This window comes from Myotis brandtii, unplaced genomic scaffold, assembly GCF_000412655.1.
Source record: "Myotis brandtii unplaced genomic scaffold, ASM41265v1 scaffold342, whole genome shotgun sequence".
NCBI lineage: Eukaryota > Metazoa > Chordata > Mammalia > Chiroptera > Vespertilionidae > Myotis > Myotis brandtii.
In genome coordinates, this window is record NW_005363166.1 from 184,651 (window position 1) to 206,908 (window position 22,258).

Genomic DNA, 22,258 nt, shown 5'->3' on the forward strand with positions numbered 1-22,258 from the left:
AGAGGGGGGAGGGTGGGGTGGGGGGACCCCCCCCCCCCGTGCATGAATTTCATGAACTGAGCCACTAGTTTAATAATAATAAAGTACTGATACCGGCTGCAACATGAATGAAACTAGAAAATATTATGCTAAGTTAAAGAAGCCAGACACCAAAACGCACATCATATTATATGATTCCATTAATATGAAATAACCAGATTAGGCAAATCCAGAAGTAGATTTGATTAGTGGTTACTAAGGGCTGGAACCAGAAGGGAATGGAAAGTGACTGCTAATGGTTAGGACATTCCCTTTGGCAGTGACAAAAAATATTCTGGAATTAGACTGTGGTGTATTTGTACAACTTTGTGAATATACTAAAACCACCAAATTGTACACTTAAAAAATACAGCCTTTGGCCCACAGATGTTTTGTTCATCAGTAATTATAGTACTTAATTAGGTGATTTCCCATCTGAAACTATCTTAATTCTGGTTTCTCCTGAAAACTGGAAGACCATCAAGACTGGCCTCCCCTACAGCAGCACCACTGGAGCTGGGTGTGGCTTTGGCTCTGACTAGAGCTCTCTGTCAGTCCCACCCAGCCTGCAGCAAGCACTCACAGGATCTGCTAGCCCCTGAGGCACCTAAGTTTGAAACCCATGGTGTAAGGTTACTGTCCATGTTTTGGACACTCAAGTCTCTATTTCCAAGAATACTGGTGTGCACAGAAGATTGTATATGTAAAACAAAACATGAACTTTCTCAAGGAAAAACTGGTATTATCCGCATATGTTTCCCTCTCAGTTATTTGCAGTTAAATTATATACCAATTATGAGAAGTAGTCCTGTGATTAGTAACATTCAAGGTGGGAATGGCATCTGAGCAATGGTATGTTGATAAATTGGCTCTCTGGGGAATAAAAATAAAAAGAAGCCCTGATGTTTAGCGTTTGCTGATTTCTGTGGTGTAAATACTTCCATCTTGGCCAATTTGAAGCTACCAATATTATTATTTTTTAAAAATATATTATTATTGATTTCATAAAGGAAGGGAGAGGGAGAGAGAGATAGAAACATCAGTGATGAGAGAGAATCATTGATTGGCTGCCTCCTACACGCCTCCAACCGTGGATCGAGCTCACAACTCAGGCATGTGCCCTTGACCAGAATCGAACCCAAGACCCTTCAATCCAAAGGGCGATGCTCTACCAACTGAGCCAAACCGGCTAGGGCCAATATGATGTTGAACACGGGGTTGGGAAAAGACGAGCATGATGGGCTCTTGCGAGCCAGTACCAGCTGGTTCCAGCACACCACTGCACCTGCACAACTTCCCCAGGGGCAAGGATGGCCTTCTCAAGGCTTGCTTTCATTACCTGGGCAGCAACCATGTGCTCTGCATCTTCTTTTTTGCTCGTTGCTGGGTAGAACACGATGTTGTCAATGGCTTGTATCAATTCCAACTGGACCACGCACTTGATGAGGAGGCTGGCAAACAGTTTCTGATCTATATTAGATGATAAAGATTAACCCTAATAATAATTCAGCCAGTATTGGATAAATATTCACTGAGCTCCTACTATGTGCCAGGACGGTTCTTGATGCTGTGGCCTAACAATGAATAAGCAAGATAAAAATCCCTGCTCCCATGGAAGAAACAGACAACAAACAAGGTATCTAAGTGTATGATAGAGTATGTCAAATGATGAAGATGTATGTAGGGGTGGGGATAAGGTAAAGATGGGGTCAGGATTGGTTTGCAAATTTAAGCAATGTGGTCAGGAAAGGCCTCTCTGAAAATGTAGTATTTGACCAAAGACCAAGACCTGAAGAAGGAGAGGAGTCAGCTATGAAAGTCCAGTATCCTCCAGTCACCTTGTGGGCCACTCCTACAGAGCAGCTCAGGACTGTGCCCTAGACACAGGAGGCCACAGGTTCCTATGGTGGCCAGACGCTCCTAAGAGGTTGTATCTGGGTCTTGAAGGGCGGGGCTCATTTAAGTTCTTAGTTCTGGATTGCCCTGGAGGCAGGATTCCTTTCTGCATTTCCTACTTCTGTGTCCCTCAAGAGTCGTGTACCCCTTTTGGTGGTTATCCATCTTTGACTAGTTAATAATTCTTTATGTTGAATTTTCCCTGTCCATATTATTGGTGGGGTTTCTGCCTATTGACTAGACTCTGACTAGTGTTGCAGCCATCTTTTCTTTTAAATTCCTGGGCTCAGGGGCAGCCTATGTCAGGCACTTCATAGGTGTTAATTGACTTAACTATAGTAAAAGTATAGATTTCTATTCAACTTATTGTTATAGAATCAGAATATGGAAAACACTAAATGAAGTGTTTAGTGACGGCAAATAAGGAGGATGGGTCATCCTCAAGTTTTTGAAAGTGGCTATGAAATTATATAAGATCTCCATGATGCCGAAACCGGTTTGGCTCAGTGGATAGAGCGTCGGCCTGCGGACTGAAGGGTCCCAGGTTCGATTCCGGTCAAGGGCATGTACCTGGGTTGCGGGCACATCCCCAGTAGGAGATGTGCAGGAGGCAGCTGATCGATGTTTCTCTCTCATCAATGTTTCTAACTCTCTATCTCTCTCCCTTCCTCTCTGTAAAAAATCAATAAAATATATTAAAAAAAAAAAAAGATCTCCATGAAGAATTCATTTTAATTAAAAAAGAATACAGTAGAGTTGCAATGTTGTAACTTACACCAATTCAATTATGCATCATTGACCAAAAATAAGAACAAGGAAAGAAAACAATACAAGCAGAGTAAGAGATTCTCCTGCTGTTCTGCTCACTGAGCTGAGGCCTAGAAGGGAGATGAGATGGGAGCCTGGGAGAAACCAACACTGCTCCTTGGAGGGATGGCGGGGTCTTGAGTCCCGGGCGTCTCTCAGGGTACAGATGTTTTGCTGCACTGACAGTGGTTCTACACTTGCTCCCCATACACAAGCCAGCCCTTTACCTGGAGTTGATGAGGCAACAGTGCTCATGCTCTCAGGGACATGGGGGAAATGCTGTGCTGGTTAGTGGGAACAGTGCATCAGTCTCCAGCACGGGGCCTTGGTAATGCATTTCAAGGGGGATTAGTTTTTATGCCTTCAAAAGATAATGAACACATGGCTTTGTCTGAGGTGCTGTTTAGAAGTTAATGGCAATGCTAACACCTACAGCCTGGCATGTTGAGAAGTGGGTGAGTATGTTAGGAAGAAAAACAATGGGGCACATAACTTTAAAAAGAGCAGACTCACATCAGAACGGTTCTGATTTCTCCGTTAGCCAAAGTGCGCCTGAATCACAACTCTACTACATATTGCAGGTCATGCCATGGGTTTGAGTCCCAGGCCACCCAAATGTAAAACTACCACCTCAGAGGGCTAGCATAAGGGTTCCATGGGGTCACACACATGAAACACACTGTACAGTGCCTGGCTCATAGCAACCGGTAAACCTATTTTTTTTTTTTAAATGACAGACAGCAAAAAACACCAGAAGCAACACCATAAGATACAAATTGGTAAAAGTAATTTGAAGCTAACATCCAGAAAAGGGATCTCCAGCACAAAAAGAGCTCCTCCAAACCAATAAAAAAAAGAGCAACAATCAATACAAAATGAGCAAAGATTATGAACAGATAGTTCATAGAAAAGAAAATAGAACTGCTTCTTAAACACATTAAAAAATGGCTGTCTCACTCATTATTAAAAAGCTGCAAATTAAAATGACTCCAAATATACCAAATATCACCTAGGTGTTACCAGAGATCATGTAAACAGGTATAACCTTAATGGGCAGCAATCTGGACTTATCTGCCAAAATGGCAAATAGCACTTATCAGTTAACCCAGCAATCCAATGACTAGAAACTTGGGTCATATGGTAACAGATAAATTCATAAATGATGCACACTAGGTGATTCATGCAGTATTGACTGTAACATAAAAATAGTGGGAATAATACAAATGTCTTTTAGTAGGGACCCAATTACACAAATAACATCTACAGACTAAAATAATATACAATCGTGTAGAAGAATGTGAAAGCTGCTTAGGTACTGATTTTGAATAAGCTCTAAGATATATTAAGTGATAAAATAATGCATAGTATTCTACAATTTGCATAAAGAGGAGAGAATTGATGTAAATGTATACACAGTATCTATATGTAGTATATCTATATATCTGTAACTATCTGTCTATGTGTACATATATATTGGTGTGTTATGGATATGCATTTCTTGCATATGAACAAATGTCTCTGGAAAGGCACATAAGAAATTGGTGGTACTGGCGGCCAGACGGGAAGGAACTGGCAGACTGAGGCACAGCGTGGAAAGGCTTATCATGTTTACCCTTTTGTGTCTTCTGAGTATCTGAACCATGTAAATGTGTTACCTATTTAAAATAAATAAAAAATAAAAAAGTGGCCTTACTTGCGTATGGTCTACCTTTCCAGCTCTCATCAGTGGGGTTAGACAGCTGGCTCTGGCCTCTCTCAGAGGCATTTTTGTCTATGCTGCTTAGAGACTGGCGGTCCAGATCCACATCCTAAAAGTAAACCAGAGAGAAATACAACGGTCACTTCTCTTCATCTGTAATTCAGCACCTGGGCAGAGCGGTGCCTGTTTTAACACTGGGGCCCAACTTAAATATAAGTGTCTTGCTCAGCTTGAAGTACAATTACATTGCATGCTTAAAGTGACACTTCTCAGAGGCTGCACAGGAGAGATTACGAATTTCAATGATTTCTTCCCTCCATTAAACCTTCATATTTTCTCATTCCAATTTAGAGGGCATTTCTCGACATATGATTTAACAATGAGCATGACCAAATTTTAATGAGATCAAATTAAAAAATAAACTAGTGCAATAGCTCGCCTTTTTTCCTTTTTAAATTGACTACAGAAGACAGAGTTTAATAGCTATGTATGGTGTCATTGGGATACTAGATTTATTGGGGGGATTACTTTGTAAGTTATATAAATGTCTAACAACTATGCTATATACCCAAAACTAATATAATATTGAATATGTCAACCATAATTGAAAAAATAAAAAAGTAAAGTTATAAAATGAAAAAAACCCACCAGAAAGTTTAAATAATGGGCTTCATTGTTAAGTTGCTATATCCCAAAATGCCTTTTGAAATCTAATGCCCTTTTTGTTATTTGGGAATAGACATTAATATTACAAACACTGCCCGGCCGGTGTGGCTGAGTGTTGACCCATGAATCAGGAGGTCATGGTTCGGTTTTTGGTCAGGGAACATGCCCGGGTTGCGGGCTCGATTGTGTGTGTGTGTGTTTGTGTGTGTGTGCGTGCATGCGTGGTCCAGGAGGCAGCTGATTGATGATTCTCATCATTGATGTTTCTATCTCTCTCCCCTTCTTTCCTCTCTGAAATCAATATAAAAACACATTTAAAATAAATTACAAACACTTGTAAAATACTTGTAAACCAAAGTATTTTAAAGTGGGACTTGAATTAGGACTTTATGTTGCTGCACACAAAAAACAACTACTACTTGGTAGTCTGTGTATAACTTCCGTTATACAGCGAACGTATTGTTAACGTTTAGTAAGTGTCAACACGCTGCAGCTGATACTCTAGTTCAGCGATGGCGAACCTTTTGAGCTCGGTGTGTCAGCATTTTGAAAAACCCTAACTTAACTCTGGTGCCGTGTCACATATAGAAATTTTTTGGTATTTGCAACCATAGTAAAACAAAGACTTATATATATATATTTTTTTAAATATATATTTTATTGATTTTTTACAGAGAGGAAGGGAGAGGGATAGATAGCTAGAAACATTGATGGTAGAGAAACATGGATCAGCTGCCTCCTGCACACCCGCTACCGGGGATGTGCCCGCAACCAAGGCACATGCCCTTGGCTGGAATCGAACCCGGGACCCTTCAGTCCACAGGCTGACGCTCTATCCACTGAGCCAAACCGGCCAGGGCAAGACTTATATTTTTGATATTTTTTTTATATATTTAACTGCCATTTAACAAAGAAAAATCGACCAAAAAAATGAGTTCGCGTGTCACCTCTGACACGTGTGTCATAGGTTCGCCATCACTGCTCTAGTTAATCCTTGCTTAGTTGGAAAGCCAGGTATGAAAGTATGGCATATACTGAACATTCTTTTCTATACAAATGATTAATTTATTCTGAAAACAAATAAACAAAAAAAACCCCTAAAAACTACTACTTCATTGGTGGAGAGAAAAAGCACTCTCTACTTAGGAGGATTATAAACAAAGATAATTACACCAAAGTATTTATAACAGTGAACTATGGGAACTGACCTGTCCAACAAGGGAGAATTCATTAAATAAATTATAATAACGTGCAGCTACTGAAAAGGCTATTCTCAGAGAATATTTAAAATATGGGAAAATGCTCACGATGTTAATACATTATGTGCCAAGTAAGCCAAATTTCAAATATGTGGGTTACGTGAGTACAGTCACATAAAGAAAAAACTAGAAATGTTTTGTGTTTTTATTGAGTGAGATGACTTATTTTCGTAATATTTTTCTACACTTTTGAAAAACCGTGTTAATGAACATATATCGTTTTTAGATCTTATAACGATTTTAACTCACTTCCCATCAGGAAAGCATTAACTCTTTGGGCTGCTAAATCTTTTACTATAAAATGAGAAAAGAGAACCAAAAAGAAATCTTACCAAATGTTTTTCTGATGAGTCTTCCTCCATTCCCACAGGCCTCCACGTCAGCAAACTTGAGAAAATGCAGAGAAGGAAAATGATCACTTGAAAGGCAACGCAGAGCTCTAAGACTCCACTGCACACACAAACAAATAACGATAATCACACTAACACTTACACATGTGGGATGGTTGTTTTGAAAATATCCATCATACAACTGCACGTTTTATCCCAGACATCAGGACTGAATTTCTCTCCATTGGATATTACTAAGTTTTCTAAGCAATTTGTACCTGATCGAGCCAATTGCTCATTATCTGTAAAATAAAATAATATCTATCATTAAACTTCAACTGCTCTTTGATTCCAAACAGATTGCTGATGCTTCATGTTGTGAAGTGGAGACTATGCCACTGGTGGGTTTATAGGCTTTTAATTAATGCAGCATTGCTACAGATAGTATTAACATTTTTATAGTTCAAGTGGGGGAGAAATTATTTCTCATAGCTTTACTGCTAGGAATCGGAAGAAGGCCAACATTTTGCTACCTAATTAACTGGCTTCTTGTATGAGAAATGGTAAGAGAAGATGGAAAATATCAGAACAGTGTTTTTAAAAATGTAGTCATTCAAATTCTATTTTTCCAATTTTTGCCATATCAGTATCAACTGCTTTATCATTTATTTTAAAACTGAGTCACTTTTTGAAAAGCTTAAATTAAGCCTCATCTTACGAAGCCAAAACTATCTAATGCATCCAGATCTAATGTGCTATGTGGGCATTTTTCCTAATACACACTAAAATAAACACCAAAGTATTAAAACAAAAAATGTCCATCGATGAAGCTATTGCTCTTGATTCCCACAGTACATTTAAAAAACATTTTATTATAGAAAATTTTAAACATAGACAAAAATAGAAAAGAATAGTGTAACTTACAAAAAGGTACATCTTTTAAAATATAAAAATACATCCCATCTTAAAGAAATATAAACTGACTTGGTTGAGAGATTGTTTTTATGTTCTAATTAAAATTTTAAAAATACATTTTCACCAATGAAATTAGGGGTGGGGAACATCCAGCTCGAGGGCCGCCTAAGGCTGGGAAAATCTTGGTCAGGCCCTGCCAAGGCATTAGGGTGAGTTATTAAATGTTTGACCAAATATAGCAGCTAATTTTTAAGCTGATAATTTTGTATGGCCTGTGAATGATGTTATAAATATCAAAATGGCCCTTGGCAGAAAAAAGGTTCCCCACCCTTGAATGAAATGATACAGTGTACTCTTTGGCATTATAGCCATGCTTTTATATGTGGAAAAAATTAGTCTCTCATGAAGGACTATGTCAAGATAAATGATGCCTAGAGACATAGAATACCTTGTTTTACACACCACTGCAACTGTGCAAATATATCAGAAAGAAGAACTTCATTCAAAGCTTCATAAAACTGGGTAAATACGTCACAAATAGCATAAAGTGCATGATTACAAGTTGTTGTCATCCACTCAGATTTCTGGAAAAACAGTAAAAAGATAATATTTAAAGACCTCTCTGTCCCAGACATCATTGACAAACTATTCTAGAAAGCAATCTAGCATAGTGTATCAACAGTCCTATCAGTTCACATCCATTGGTGCAAGAACACTTCTAGGAATGAACCCAAAAGAAATAATCAAAGATTTGTGGGTGAGGTTTATGTTTATCACACTGGTATTTATACACTGTAAACAGATACAAACTCATGTCCAGCAATGTGCGATTAAATTGAGTACATCCATGTGACAGGACATTAAACAGTCATTCAAAGTATTACTTACAAAAATTTTTAATGATTTGGAAAAAATGAATATAAGAGTATGATAAATATACCATACATCAAAAATTTAAATATTAAAAATGAGTAAATAGGCATCTTTCAAAGAAGATATAAAAATGGCCAACAGCCACAGGGCAAGGTAGTCAACATCACTAAACATTAGGGAAATGAAAATCAAAACCACAATGAGATGTCTCCTCACAGCTGTTAGAATGGCATTCATCAAAAATACAAGAGATAAATGCTGGAGAGGATGTGGAGAAGAGAGAACACTTGTGTACTGTTGGTGGACTGTAAATTGGTATAGCCACTATGAAAAACAGTATGGAGGCTCCTAAAAAATATATATATATGATCCAATAAATTCTACTTCTAGATATATATCCAAAAAAACTATGTTGAAGAAATATCTAGCCCTGACTGGTTTTGCTCAGTGGTTAAGAGCGTTGGCCTATGGACCGAAGGGTACCAAGTTTGATTCCCAGTCAAGGGCACATACCTCTGTTGTGGGTTTGATCTCTGGCCCTGGTCAGGGTGCGTGCAGGAGGCAACCAGTAGATGTGTCACTCTCACATCTCTGGCCTATCAAATTAATGATTAAATAAATTACAAAGAGCTGGAGTGGGTATGGGGAAGCAGTAACTCACATACATTGCTGGCAAAAGTGTGAAGAGCTGTAAGTGTATCTGGAGGTCAACTAGAAGTATCAAAAGCCTCAGTGATGTGCAAGCCCCAAACCTGGCAGTCAGATCACTTCTCCTAAAAGCAAACTGTAGCTGCAAAATGTTCATTTCATTGCTGTCTAAAGGAAAATTGGAAACAATTTTCCGTGGACTATGGAACATCCACAGATAGGAATGTTTTGCAGTCCTTAAAAACATTGTGGAGGACAAGTTGCAGTTGTAGAAAAACACACATTAAGTTAAAAAAGCAGTTCCCAGTATATGATGGGATTCCATTTTTGCTAAAAAAAGAAAAGTGTATAATACACACACACAACACACACGGCATATCTGAAGGGGTTAATAGTGGTAACCTGTGGAAGTTTTAAACTGTGGGTGCTTAAATTTTTTCTGTTTTCCAATTTGTTTTATAATGAAGAAAAATTTTAATTACTTTAATATAAGATTAGAAAACTGTATCTATACTATAACCAGGTCCATTCAACAACCTTATTTAATCTATATAAAAGACAGAGGAAAACTTGCCAAAACATTAACTCTAATTTTGGAATGATTTTAAATTATGTTTTTTATATTCCTAATATTCCATATTAAGTATATGTTCCTTTTATATCAGGGGGAGGGAGGGAATGCTGTTCCTAAAAGAAGGTAAAAAAAGTTACTCTCCCATCTTAAAATCTTGAGCTAGAATGCCTTCTCCTCAGCCCTTTACCTCAAGGGGAGAAATAACAAAGACAACTAGAAACATCTCACATCTTTTTAAAAAAGGCCTAATATTTGCTGACATCATCTGACTGCAAGTTCATATTAAAAACCCTTTTAAGTGTGTTTTTGAAGGGACAGAGTCACTCCACTTTTTACTGATTGTTCAGAAGTTAAGTGAACCAGTCAGGTGCCCTGCTGATTGGCAGGTACGATGCCTCAGGGCCAAAAAGGCAGAGCGTGGTGATTAATTTCCTCTCACTCGTCCTCAGACAGGGAGGGCTTCTTCTATTAGTTGATATTGGTAGAAAGTGCCAGGAAGGGTGTTCCCATTTTTAAAACACATCTCAGTATTTAAGACTTCCATGTAGATGAGGACACAACCCCCAGAGGCAGACAAAGGCCAGAGAGGCTTGTCTCCCATCCCATCCCGGCTGTGCTGTAGTCATCACCTACCTCCGACTGCTGCTCCGGGAGTTTCATATTATCAAAAATCCTGAACACAATTCTGAACAGGTCCTGCCACCAGTGCTTTTCAAAGGTGTGGCCATAGCTCTTCATGATCTCGAACATGACCGTGAGTCCTCTGCAGGAAACAAAGCCAGGAGCAGAAGAGGGAAGGGGGTGGGGGGAGAGAACAGCAGAGAAGAGAGTGGGAGAGCATGGGATCAGGTGAGCAGGTGACTGAGGCTTATTCAGTGATGGGAGGGGCACCACCCTGGGACACAGTTACCTTGTCCGCACATCTAGCTTGCACCTATTGATGATGCAGGAGAGCTCAAACAGAATGGGGAACCAGCCTCGGACCCAGACTCTGTCACCAGGAGCCACATTCATGTCATCGCTTGTGTATTCTTGTAGCACCTACAATGAAAGTCACCTCTCAGATATAGACTATGCAAGCAAAAGGAAGGAAGTGAAAGGGAACTACACAGGGGGGAAGGCCTCACACATGTTCTCTCCTGAAAGTATCCATTCAGCAAGGGATGCTGCAAAATCTTAGGTCTTAGGTCTTTCTGGAATGTTAATACAGTACTTAAAGTACTACTTAAAGTAATAGCAGCAGCAGCTACTATTACTGAATGCTTGTTATGGGCCAGGGACTGTGAAAGTGCTCTACATGGTTTAATAATTCTCACAATGATTCTGAGAGGCAGGGAAAAAATAATGGTCCCATTTTATAGATGAATCAACTGAGGCACTTAAGAGTTTAAGTAAACTGCCCAAGGTCATGCAGTTAAGAGCTAGCAGTCTTTCCATAGCCTGGATGTGAAGCCCTATCTCTAGGATTTCCAGCCCTCTGCTCTGTAACCACTCTTAAAGTGGCATTGTTTGTTGTAAAGAAATTTCTTTATCAACTCTGGTTATCTAACATTAGGCAATTTCTCTCTGTGCTTCAGTTAACTCCCCTGAACAATGGGGATATAACTACCCACCTCATTGGTCTGCTTTGAAGATTACATAAATCAACGCACGGTGCCTAGAATGGTGCCTGACATGTAGTAAGTGCTCAGCCGACAGTGGCTCTCATGATCATCATCATCTTAATGAGCTGTTGTGGGGGACCAAGCATGTCCTCTCAGGGGCTTACAGTTCTGCAAAGAATGCTTGACAAGAGATCTAGCCACCATAGTTTATGTTTGTTTCCACCCAATTTCAGTGTTTTGAGATTGTCATTTAAACCAAGCAGGCCTCCTTAGATAGGTGAGACATGATAGAAAAACCCAAAATGTTTCCAGGTGATTTTTCAATGTGACTTCCCAGCCATGTCACAATGGCATAATGTCATTTCCTAAAAGGGAGGTTTATTTTCCTTCAAATAGAAAGGCCTCGCTTGTTCAACTTTGCAAAAATTCAAAGCTAAAATACTATTATTGTCTACAAAATAATTTGTAGGATACCAAATAAAAGTTCAGTTGAATAAAATAATTTCATAAATACGAAATACAGAAAAGGTATAACCCCTACAATGGAAAGCTCTTTGCCAGGAGTGGGGTTTTGGCCCCACAACTCCTTCCCCTCATCGCCCATATGAGCGAGGAAAGGAGAAATGTACCCGAGGCCTCTCGGAGACGTATTTGGCACAGAAACGGATGAGCCGGATGGCTTCCATGCTGGTGTCAGGGAAAGCGGCATTGCAGGCAAACTCCGACAAGCACTTCACAGCATCCTGAAAGGAGTCGATGGCTGCAGGGAAATGGTGCTGGAAAATAGTTGCTGAGGAGACAAAGGCACATAAAAAAAAATAAGACCAGGATTTAGAAATGGGGATTAGACACACACACACACACACACACACACACACACACACACACACACCCCAGAGAGGAGTTCTTCTGTGAAAATCTAAGAAAAGGATGTATTTCTGTAAGACAGTGCTTCTTAGTCAATTATTCAGGAATAAGTGCACTGGGTACAATTTGGGCTAAACTGGTTCCTGAGCTCAAACAATGACGTAAAGACCCAAATAATCATTCATTCAACAAACATTTGAGTGTCAACTATGTGCAAAGCATGGTTATGGGCCCTGGAGACAAAGAGATGATGAATCAAACTTGCTGCCTCATGGTGCTCGTGCTCCAATGGGCAAGACAGACAACAATCACCTAAGTCAATACATATATAAGATAATCTCAGGTGGGGTGAGTTCTAGATAAGGGGCAGAAGGTAAGAGGGGCTGTTTAGGTTGGTGGTCAGGGGAGACCTCTCCGAATAGGTCCTGAGAAGTGTTCCTAAGGAAGTGAGAGAGGGTGAGCCATGAGAAAGCCAAGCTGCAGCAGGATGCCAAGGTGTCCATTTAACTGAGGCTGCTTAGAATGGAGCTTGAGGAACTACGTAAGACGTAAACACTGATCTGTGTTGTGCCGTTGCCCATAGTGGTTTGTCTGCCAAAAGCTGAGCCCTGAGCAAGGCTCTGGCCTAGTCTGTGATCCTGACCTCATCCCTTAATTCTCTGGTTGTTTCCTTCCTAAGACCACACCTTGTGCTACCTTGCTGAATGGAATCCTGTAAAGATAAATGTCAATGAGCTAAAGGTTAAAGGAAATTTAGAAACCTGAAGTTTTCAAAACCCTACAAATATCACATGATCTAGGAGAAATATATGCGTAGCAAGAAGTTTACAAAAAGTTAAAAAAATGAAAAAAGATGAAAGGTGACCCAATGCTTTACAATTTCCACGAAGACCAAGACCAGTAAACATCTTGTTACATGATCACAGGCAGGACAGGAACTTCTGGTCAGTCTAGGGTAGAGGGACATAGTGCTGGACTGCCTGGTGTGAATCCTACTCCACCACTTCCTAGCTGCGTGACCTTGGGCAAGTTGTTCTACTTTATTTTTTGATGCCTCGGTTTTCTCTTCAGTAAAATGGGGAAAACAATGGTGTAGTCACTTCTCATTAATCATGGTAGTTGGGCTCTCTAGAGTAGCTGTGAACACTGAATTAGCAATTTCTGAACTATCACTTCTAGGGGAAATTTGGGGTTAGGTTCCTACGAGCCTCGGGCCATCACATTTTCATCAACTGATCACTACATAACCTTGCTTTATGTGCATCTGCTTAAAGACACCTTATTTAATATATACTGTTGGCTCATTAACAATGAACTCACAGCCAACAAAGCACTGTAACTCATGCCTGAATGAAGTTTATGTAAAACATGTATTTTCTCCATAAGGCACATCACAGCCTTCCTGTGCTTACGGACACAGGACAGCACTTTAGCACTATGTGCAGAGCCATTTTAAATGGCAAAGTCACCAATAATAAGACAAAAATGCAAAAAACGTGAAACAAGAAGGCAGAGCATGACCTTCTAACCCAGCTGGGAATGTGTACCTTGGGCGACTCAAGTATTTCGCTGTTCTGTGCATGTGCACGTCCACAAATGGCAACAAAAGTGCCAGGAGTATTCGTGGGGGTTACGTATAAATTTCAGCAAGCAGGTGAATTCACCAACATGGACGCTGCGAATAATGAGAGTTGACAGTATTTCCTTCACAGGGATGCTGTGCACGTGTCAAGAATGTGGCACATCATTATATCACAGTACAGCTAAACCAAGGAAGCCCTTTTTTGGGAGTAAAAGAGACAGGAAATAAGTGGTCCCTCTTCCAGACTTGTGGGTGGATGTTAGGAGGGAACAGAGACACCTACTGACAATGTGGCCTGTGCTCTGGAAGGCCAGCTCCACGATGTTCCCGTCGTGATCCGAGGCTGCCTGGTGGAACACGGCAAAGATGTTCTTCCAGCCCGAGCGGATGTTGGCCGCCTGGGAGTTTACCATCTGGGCAATGCAGCGGATCACCATGTCCCGGATGGTCGGAGACCTGAGGAAGAAATGGGGCAGCCATGTCATCTGTACTTTGGATAGTGGGAAGACATATAAACACAGCTTATCATGTAGAAGCAGTACTGAACACATTTTTTTAAACCACGCAGTAATCTACATTTACTTAAAAAAAAATTAGAGACAATATTTGACCAAAGCTTGGTCATGAATGTATCCTTTGGATTGATTTATGACCAAAAGGGGGAACTGTGAATAAAAAAAAGAGATTCTATGGAAAGGAACCTCACAGGATGATTGATCATAAATTCCTAATTGGGCAGGTCACAGTGAGTAGTCATGCCCCAGGCAGACCTGTCTGTTGTTTCTGTGCATCTAGGTTAACACACCTTTGAAATAAGAGACCACATAATCTTGTTAACTATCTTGTAATCCAATCACTGCCTTGTTTTTCCCCATCTCCATGTAATTGTCCTTATGTTTCCTTTTTAATATCACATCCATAAAAAAAGCCGCAAAACTATTATTCTCTGGAGCTTTGAGATCTTGCTCCCCAGCATATGTCGGCAGTTTGCCTCAAATAAACTCTTACACAAATATAAAAAAAAATTACAGACAACAAAAAGAAAAAATGGTAAGTAATCACTGTGGCAGACAGTTAGTTGCCTACCCAGAAGCTACCCTCCCACCTCCTTACAACAGAACTCTCACTGCAGGCAGCAACATGCCCAACATCAGGAAATGGACCATAAACGGTATAAGATAAATGGCAATCTTGTAGCATGTGCCAGGTCTTCGATTTCCCAGTCTCCCCTGCAGCTGGGGAGCTCCATGATCTGCTCTAATTAGATGTCAGAGAAAATGTACGGCATTAGGGAGGAGAGGTTTCTGGGAAGGTTTAGCTTTTGTCTTAAAAGGAATACATGGCAGGCTCTGCCCCCTTTTCTCTTATTTTCATTCTGAACGCAGCATGATGGCTGGAGCTAGAGCCTCAGTCCAGCAATCACAAACAACAGGCTCAAGGATGAAACTGACCTTGTGGATGGCCAAACAAAGAAATGGAAAGAACCTGAGTCCTTGACAACAACTGGGCTGTGACTGCCCTGTATAAAGAGTGTTTCTACCCCTATCCCCTAAAGTTCTTTAGAGTAATTACCAATGATTTACTGAACATTTACTTATCTAGCCCACTGGAATATAAACAAGGACTTGTTTTTTAATTTTATTATGAAAAACTTCAAACATATATGTAAGTAGAGAGCAGAGTAATGAATACTGTATACCTATCACCTAGCTGCAATGATTATCGAATTAGGGCCAAATGAAAATATAAATTTTTGACTGTTTTTAAAAAAATATATTTTTTATTGATTTTTTACAGAGAGGAAGGGAGAGGGATAGAGAGTTAGAAACATCGATCAGCTGCCTCCTGCACACCCTCTACTGGGGATGTGCCCGTAACCAAGGTACATGCCCTTGACCGGAATCGAACCGAGGACCCTTCAGCCCGCAGGCCGGCTCTATCCACTGAGCCAAACCGGTTAGGGCTGGCTGTTTGCTTTATTGCTGTATGCTTGGCACTTAGAATGGTACCTAGGAGATGGCAGGCCTCTTACACAGCCAAGTGAATGAATGAAAAGGGTGACTGCTTCAAAGGGCTAGTAGCTGCCCTGACCTTTTTATCACTTCCCTGGGGCACATATGCTGAGTCACATAATCCTTGACCTTGCTTGAGGCTGCTTCAGCAGTGACTCTTTCTCTGCCTCTCCCCCTCTCGCCCCCATCAGCCTCAAAAAGACGGGTCACCTATTTCTACTATTTGCAGTGGTGTAATGTGTCCTTTGGGGAATGTTACACACAGATCGCAGTGTGATTTACTTAGAGACAATAGATGCGAATCAGAGTCTGTTCATTTTATTTGCTTCCACCATCAAGGAAGAAAAAATTAATTGTGTGGTTAGTGGTAGGGGGTCCTTTTAGGGGCCCAATGGGGAAATTTTTAAAAAATATGTTTTTCTTTTTTTAGAGAGAGGAAGGATGAGGGATATTGAGTCTATAATCTGGGCATGTGCCCTGATGGGAATCGAACCGGGGGAACCTCTTGGTTAATGGGTTGATGCTCAACCAATGAGCCTCACTGGCTGGGTCCAATGGGGAATTTGACCAAAGCTCTTTCAGAACAATGCACATACCTGTTTTTCTTCATGATATGCTCAAAGGGTCTCAAAAAATCTTTCTGGAAACGGAAGTTGGCTAATTCTCCCTTCTCAAGAAACTTCATGGAAAGTTGCCTTAATGAGTCAACAGCAAAGATAGCCACATCTTCATTAGGGTTACAGCCAACCTGAGCAGAACAGGATGTAAGGTGAAATAGGCACAGTGAAACAACTGTGGATGTGGGGTTCTGAACCTCAAAAATGGACATCCTACCTTTAAAATAAATGCTCTGGGAAAACACACCGAAGGAGGAAAAAAATGGTTATTTTATGGCTATGACCTGTATAATTTTATTTAAGTTTAATGGTGAAAGTAATGCATATTTAGTTAGAAGTTCTTTCAAAATGTGCTAATTTGTTAAAAATTGTGGCAAAATACACATAACACAAAATATATCATCTTAACCATTTTTAAGTGCACAGTTTAGTAAAGACATTCACATTGCTGTACTACCAGAATTCTCTTCAACTTGCAAAATTGAAATTATATCCATTAAGTAATTCTCCATGTGCTATTTAACTTTATACAAATACACATGACAGGTCAAAAGACTTGGAAGTCTCTGTAAAGCCTTTTCATACTGCCCATGTTTGCCGCCTAAAGCAAAAGATTATACATGTGTATCATCAGCCTCAAAAAATTCAGTAGAAATAGTGAGGCTTTTCAATTCCCTTAACATTGGACTTGTCTGTGGCTTACCTACTTTTAGGGACTGAAGTTATGGGTATATTTTTGGTTGGTACTTCTTAGACTTCTCCCTCAAGAAGAAACCCTAACAGCAGAGCAAGGGAATATTTCTCACCAGAATCCCTGACAAAGGATCTAAACCACATGCAGGAGTCTGCTCCAGGCGAGAAACTTCACTGACACGAGGCTGACTGGAAATGTTTGAATTTTAACAAAAGTCATCATCATTTAGAAAAAAAAAAAAGATCAATAGGAAAATGACTACATGATGATATGTTCAGATGGAATAATGTTTGGCAATTAAAAAGAAAGAATAAATCCAGCCTCATAAAAAGAAGGAAATTCTGTCAAAGGCTACAACATGGATGAACCCTGAGGACGTTATACCAAGTGAAATAAGTGAGACACAAAAGAACAAATACTGCACGATTCCATTTATATGAGTACCCAAGGTCATCAAATTCACAGACAGAAAGTAAAAAGTGGTTTCCAAGGACTGGGGAGAGGAAGGAATGGGGGTCGTTGCTTAATGGGTACAGAGTTTCAGTTCTGCAAGATGGAAAGAATGCTGGAGATCACCACAATGAATGTACTTAACACTTCTGAACTCTACATTTATAAATGGTTAAAATGGAAAATTCTGTTATGTATGTTTTACTACAATTAAAAAAGAATAAACTCATATATTCTAGCATAATTAAGAAGCAAATTACAAAATATGTGTAATACTATTTATGTTTTTTAAAAAAGCAAAACAAATCAAGACAATATTATCTATATTTCTATGAGTACCTACATATGCATGTGTATAGAAAAATGTCTGGAAAGATATGTACCAAACTGATCAGAACAATTAGTTTGGGGGAGGGGGGTCCTGTTGGGGGTGGTGATGGTCAAAGCTGTTTTTAGATATAATTTTTTTTAAGATGTTCATGTAATGTTTATGTAATTAGAGACTAATAAAAAATATATCCCCATCCTAAAAATCCAGGAATTCCTGTTTCAGAAATACACAGCAGGCTTATTGTACAGCTTCGCATACCCTAAGACACACACGTGCCCTAGTTTAGAAGAAAAGAAACATGTGATTGTTCCAATGGCTCTGCTAGAATCCCCAGAGCTAAGTTACAGCTGTACTTAGCCATCCATTTCTTCAAGCCTTGAGATTCTCATGTGCTCCAGTTCCCAAGGGAAGCAGACATCTTTCTGAGGTGGTGGAAAGAATAAAAAGCCCCAGGGCGAGCAACTGAATTTTCCAAACTTTGTGCTTAATGGCACCGATTAGATGGAATGAAGTTGACAACCATGAAATGTCTAAGTACTATCTGCCAGCCCACGTCCCAAGCTTGCCCAGAAGTGACCCAGTGATAACTGAGAACTGGCATGTAGAGTCTTGACAATAGAATTGCAGGTTGCAAAGGGACTTGTAAAATCGATGCTCCCCACCAAAAGAAGTTCCACTGAACATGAAACCTAGACTTCCAGCAAGTTCATATCAATCATGTCAACTGGTCCACTAAAAGTTTATTTACCCGAACAGTGGGAAAGATGGTTGCTAAATGAGTTGACTTTAGATGAATGAGTGTCACTATTCATTCAGCAAACAGTTGCTCTGGGTCATCTTCAGACTCTTGTGGCTGTTTCCTCACTGAGGGTTCAGATGAAAGGTCACATCCAGAGAGGACTGACATACTGTGTCACCTGACCCTTTACCATCGATTATTTTATCATTAAATGTGGGTGAACTCCCTGAGGGCAGGGACCTCATCTGTCCATTGCCTGGTATAAGGCACTCAGGTAGTTTGTCAAACAGATGTTGTGAGGTACCCTACTTGGAGCTAATAAGGACACAAAGTAAACAAAAACTTTGATTAGTTGATGTACCAAGTTAGAAGCCAGACTACACCTGACAATGCCTTATTTCTGTAGGGCCCTGGAGCAGGCTAGCAGCTGCCCGTGAGAGCCAACAGTATCCAACTCTTCCTTAGTCTACACAATTAGTGGCATCCCATTCCTAGCCTCAAATTGGTCCCTGGGGGTGGGGAGGAGCACCACAGAAATTCGCAGGTGCTACAAATTATTTATTGGCACTCTACTGCTTCTTCTATATTCAATGACAGACAACTTCTTTTTACGATTTTTCTTCTATTCAGTGTAAAGAGTGACTCTCTTTGGGGTAAATTGTTTTTTTTTACTATTTTTAAGCATCTGTATTATAACTCTGTATTATTATATCTCCAGGCCTGAGAAATTTTTTGTAAATTGTGAAGTGTGTTTTGGTAGGGAACAGTGTTATTAAGCTGTTACTTTTCCCTTATGAAGCAAATAGCATCACAAATACATATATACACATATAATACATACATATTCTTCTGATTTCTTTTTCTTTGGTCAATATAGGTGTGCATGTGTCTACCTGTATATAATGAAACCTCTGGTGGAGAGAAAGTTTAATCTGGCTTTCTCTCAGTAGTTGTCAGTTTCAGAGCACAGAAAGCTCTTGCTTAGTTCTAATTAAAAAAAAGTGTTAGAGTTTACTCAACAAAGGTTTCAGAAAAGTGGTGGCAATGGAAGTTAGAATAGAATGGAAGTGACATTTAATAGAGAAACTATATGGAACATAAACTTTTCAGAAAGCACTTTAGGATTTCATAATGCTTTCAAATACCAATATGTTTGTTGAGTGACTATAATGCTCTTTGTGATGTTAGCCTATGTCCTGGTTATGGGATATAGAAGGTTTTGCACAGCCTGAATTCTTAATTTATTCTCTATGAGTTCTATCAATATGTAAGTATGCTATTGGTCCTACTGAGCTGTCTTGGACTCCACAAGGAAAATGAATGATAGGCACCTAAACTCTCATCACTTCACTTCTTTTTAAAATTTAATTGCCTGCTTGTTTTGGACATCGATGGAATAGTTTTGAAATTTGAAGAGTTACCTTGTTGAAGTGATCTCCAATCACATGCCATATTCGGGACCACTGCAGTCGGATCCGATTCATGTTGTAGTACGATATCTCCACAATCTTCTGTAAGCTGAACATGCGGGGATGATGGGGGGAAGCCAACTCGTCCATGGACACGGCACATAGCCAACGGACAAAATCAACTACAGGCCAGACGCAACAACACATGCAAGGCCTCGTTAGTAATGGTCAGTCACAATATGAGGCGTCTGTAGTTGTCACAGAGGAGTCACATACATACCTATTGCATTTCCATCCAGTCTAGTAGATCCAGTAAAAATTCTAGGAAGGTAATTCCAGACATAATAAAATAAAAATTAGATTTGGAAGCCTAAGTTTCAATCTTAAACAATCTTAGAAAAGGGAGAAAGGAAACATTTCAGGTCTGGTATCTCCACTTTAAAATAAATGCTGGTCAATGAATTGCCTTGAGAACAGAAATACCTACATTGACAGAGAAAGTGACACATCAAAAGGAGGGGGGGCCCTGACCGGTTTGGCTCAGTGGATAGAGCGTCGGCCTGGGGACTGAAGGGTCCCAGGTTCAATTCTGGTCAAGGGCATGTACTTTGGTTGAGGGCACATTCCCAGTAGGGGGTGTGCAAGAGGCAGCTGATCGATGTTTCTCTCTCATCGATGTTTCTAAATCTCTATTCCTCTCTGTAAAAAATCAATAAAATATATTTTTAAAAAAAAGGAGGGAGGAAGAATTAAAACTTATTAGCATGTGATGTCACCACAGTGGGAGTGGTTGAGTGAGGACTTCCAAAACGCTGCTCTTCCATAACAGCAACAAAAAAACTGGCAAAAAATTACCAAAATCAACATTTTCAGAACTGAACTTTGGAATTACCAAAGGCTTATAAAAATGTTTATTCAAGAAAAATGGCTTAATCTTAGTATGAATTGTGAACATTATGGCATTTTTAACTTGACACAATTTGGTCACAAAGTTAAAGTTGCAATTTTTTTTAAAAGGTCATGATGCACTTCAAGGTCAAAATCGAAATGAATGTGAAGGCTATTAGCAGTTATGGATCATGCAACACTTCGAACAGTTCTTAGTTTGAGTGATCTGGAACTGACAACATTGACAACAGTCAAACATACTAGGAGTCATTCACCTAGTAAGTACATAGGGCAGCGATTTTCAACTGTTGTTCCCTAAGAATTTTTTAAAATATATTTTTATTGATTTCAAAGAGGAAGGGAGAGGAAGAGAGAAATAGAAGCATCAATGATGACAGGAAATCACTGATTGGCTGCCTCCTGCACTTCCCACACCGGGGACTGAGCCCGCAACCCAGGCATGTGCCCTTGACCGGAATCGAACCTGGGACCCTTCAGTCCACAGGCCAACGCTCTATGCACTGAGCCAAACCGGCCAGAGCTCTAAGAATTTTTAAAATATGAACTACCTGACTATTTAGTCAGGGGCACTGAGCTCTTTTTCCCTTAGATTGTCAAATAAAAATGACAACAGCCAACACAACAAAAACCATCTGGTGTAAATGAATCAAAATATTTTACCTATATTTTTTTTGGCAGATCAGCAACAAATAGATTTTTTTGGTGTGCCACAGAACTTTAGTAATTGGTTTATATGTGCTGTAAGATGAACAAGGTTGAAAATTGCTGACACAGAGGACGCCAAGCCCCTGGGTGGTCCAGCTTCACTGGAGAGAAAAGTCATTACCTGTCTACAGCTACGACCACACTCTGGGAGCTGGTCTCCCCAACCGATTCCTGGAAACTGGCCATCTGTCTTTTATCCACTCCACCACTCACCAAATTACCTGAAACACAATGCGAAAAACCAACAGTGCTTCCAAACAGGCAAGTATGCAGCACACAGTATCAACATGCAGACAAAAGACACAAATGAGAATGGTTTGCAGGCAAAAATATCCTCAACTGATGATGGAATAAAATTAAACTTGGGTTTTGGGGTTTGGCTTTTAAAATGAATTCTTATACTTTCCCTTGTTTGTATTAATCATCTCTCTTTCTTCATAGTGTTTTACATTTTTATAGTATTAAATGCCTATTATTAAGGAAAACAAATTTGAATTAATGGACACTAACCCAGAACTTCTAGAATATGTAATGGCTTACACCTGTTGAATGTTCAGTATAATGTTCCAGGATTTCACTCCAGTCACCCTCACATGCACCCTAAGAAGTAGGTACTATTACAACCCCCCATTTTCATGGAGTCCATGCTTCTAAC

General features: G+C 39.8%; 1 protein-coding gene across 2 annotated transcripts in view; it reads right to left on the reverse strand.

The window, feature by feature from the left end:
• ARFGEF2 (ADP-ribosylation factor guanine nucleotide-exchange factor 2 (brefeldin A-inhibited)) overlaps positions 1-22,258 on the reverse strand; it is an 84,631-nt gene that overhangs the window by 9,764 nt on the left and 52,609 nt on the right. For both annotated transcript variants that reach the window (XM_005871457.2, XM_014543906.1), the window contains exons 23-35: positions 21,725-21,824; positions 20,270-20,310; positions 20,002-20,171; positions 16,346-16,497; positions 14,021-14,193; positions 11,918-12,078; positions 10,595-10,725; positions 10,318-10,447; positions 8,038-8,173; positions 6,838-6,976; positions 6,678-6,732; positions 4,415-4,529; positions 1,358-1,488 (exon numbers count right to left, since the gene is read on the reverse strand). In XM_005871457.2, the coding sequence (XP_005871519.1) occupies positions 1,358-1,488; positions 4,415-4,529; positions 6,678-6,732; positions 6,838-6,976; positions 8,038-8,173; positions 10,318-10,447; positions 10,595-10,725; positions 11,918-12,078; positions 14,021-14,193; positions 16,346-16,497; positions 20,002-20,171; positions 20,270-20,310; positions 21,725-21,824 (1,634 nt within the window). The remainder of the gene's footprint in view (positions 1-1,357; positions 1,489-4,414; positions 4,530-6,677; positions 6,733-6,837; positions 6,977-8,037; positions 8,174-10,317; positions 10,448-10,594; positions 10,726-11,917; positions 12,079-14,020; positions 14,194-16,345; positions 16,498-20,001; positions 20,172-20,269; positions 20,311-21,724; positions 21,825-22,258) is intronic.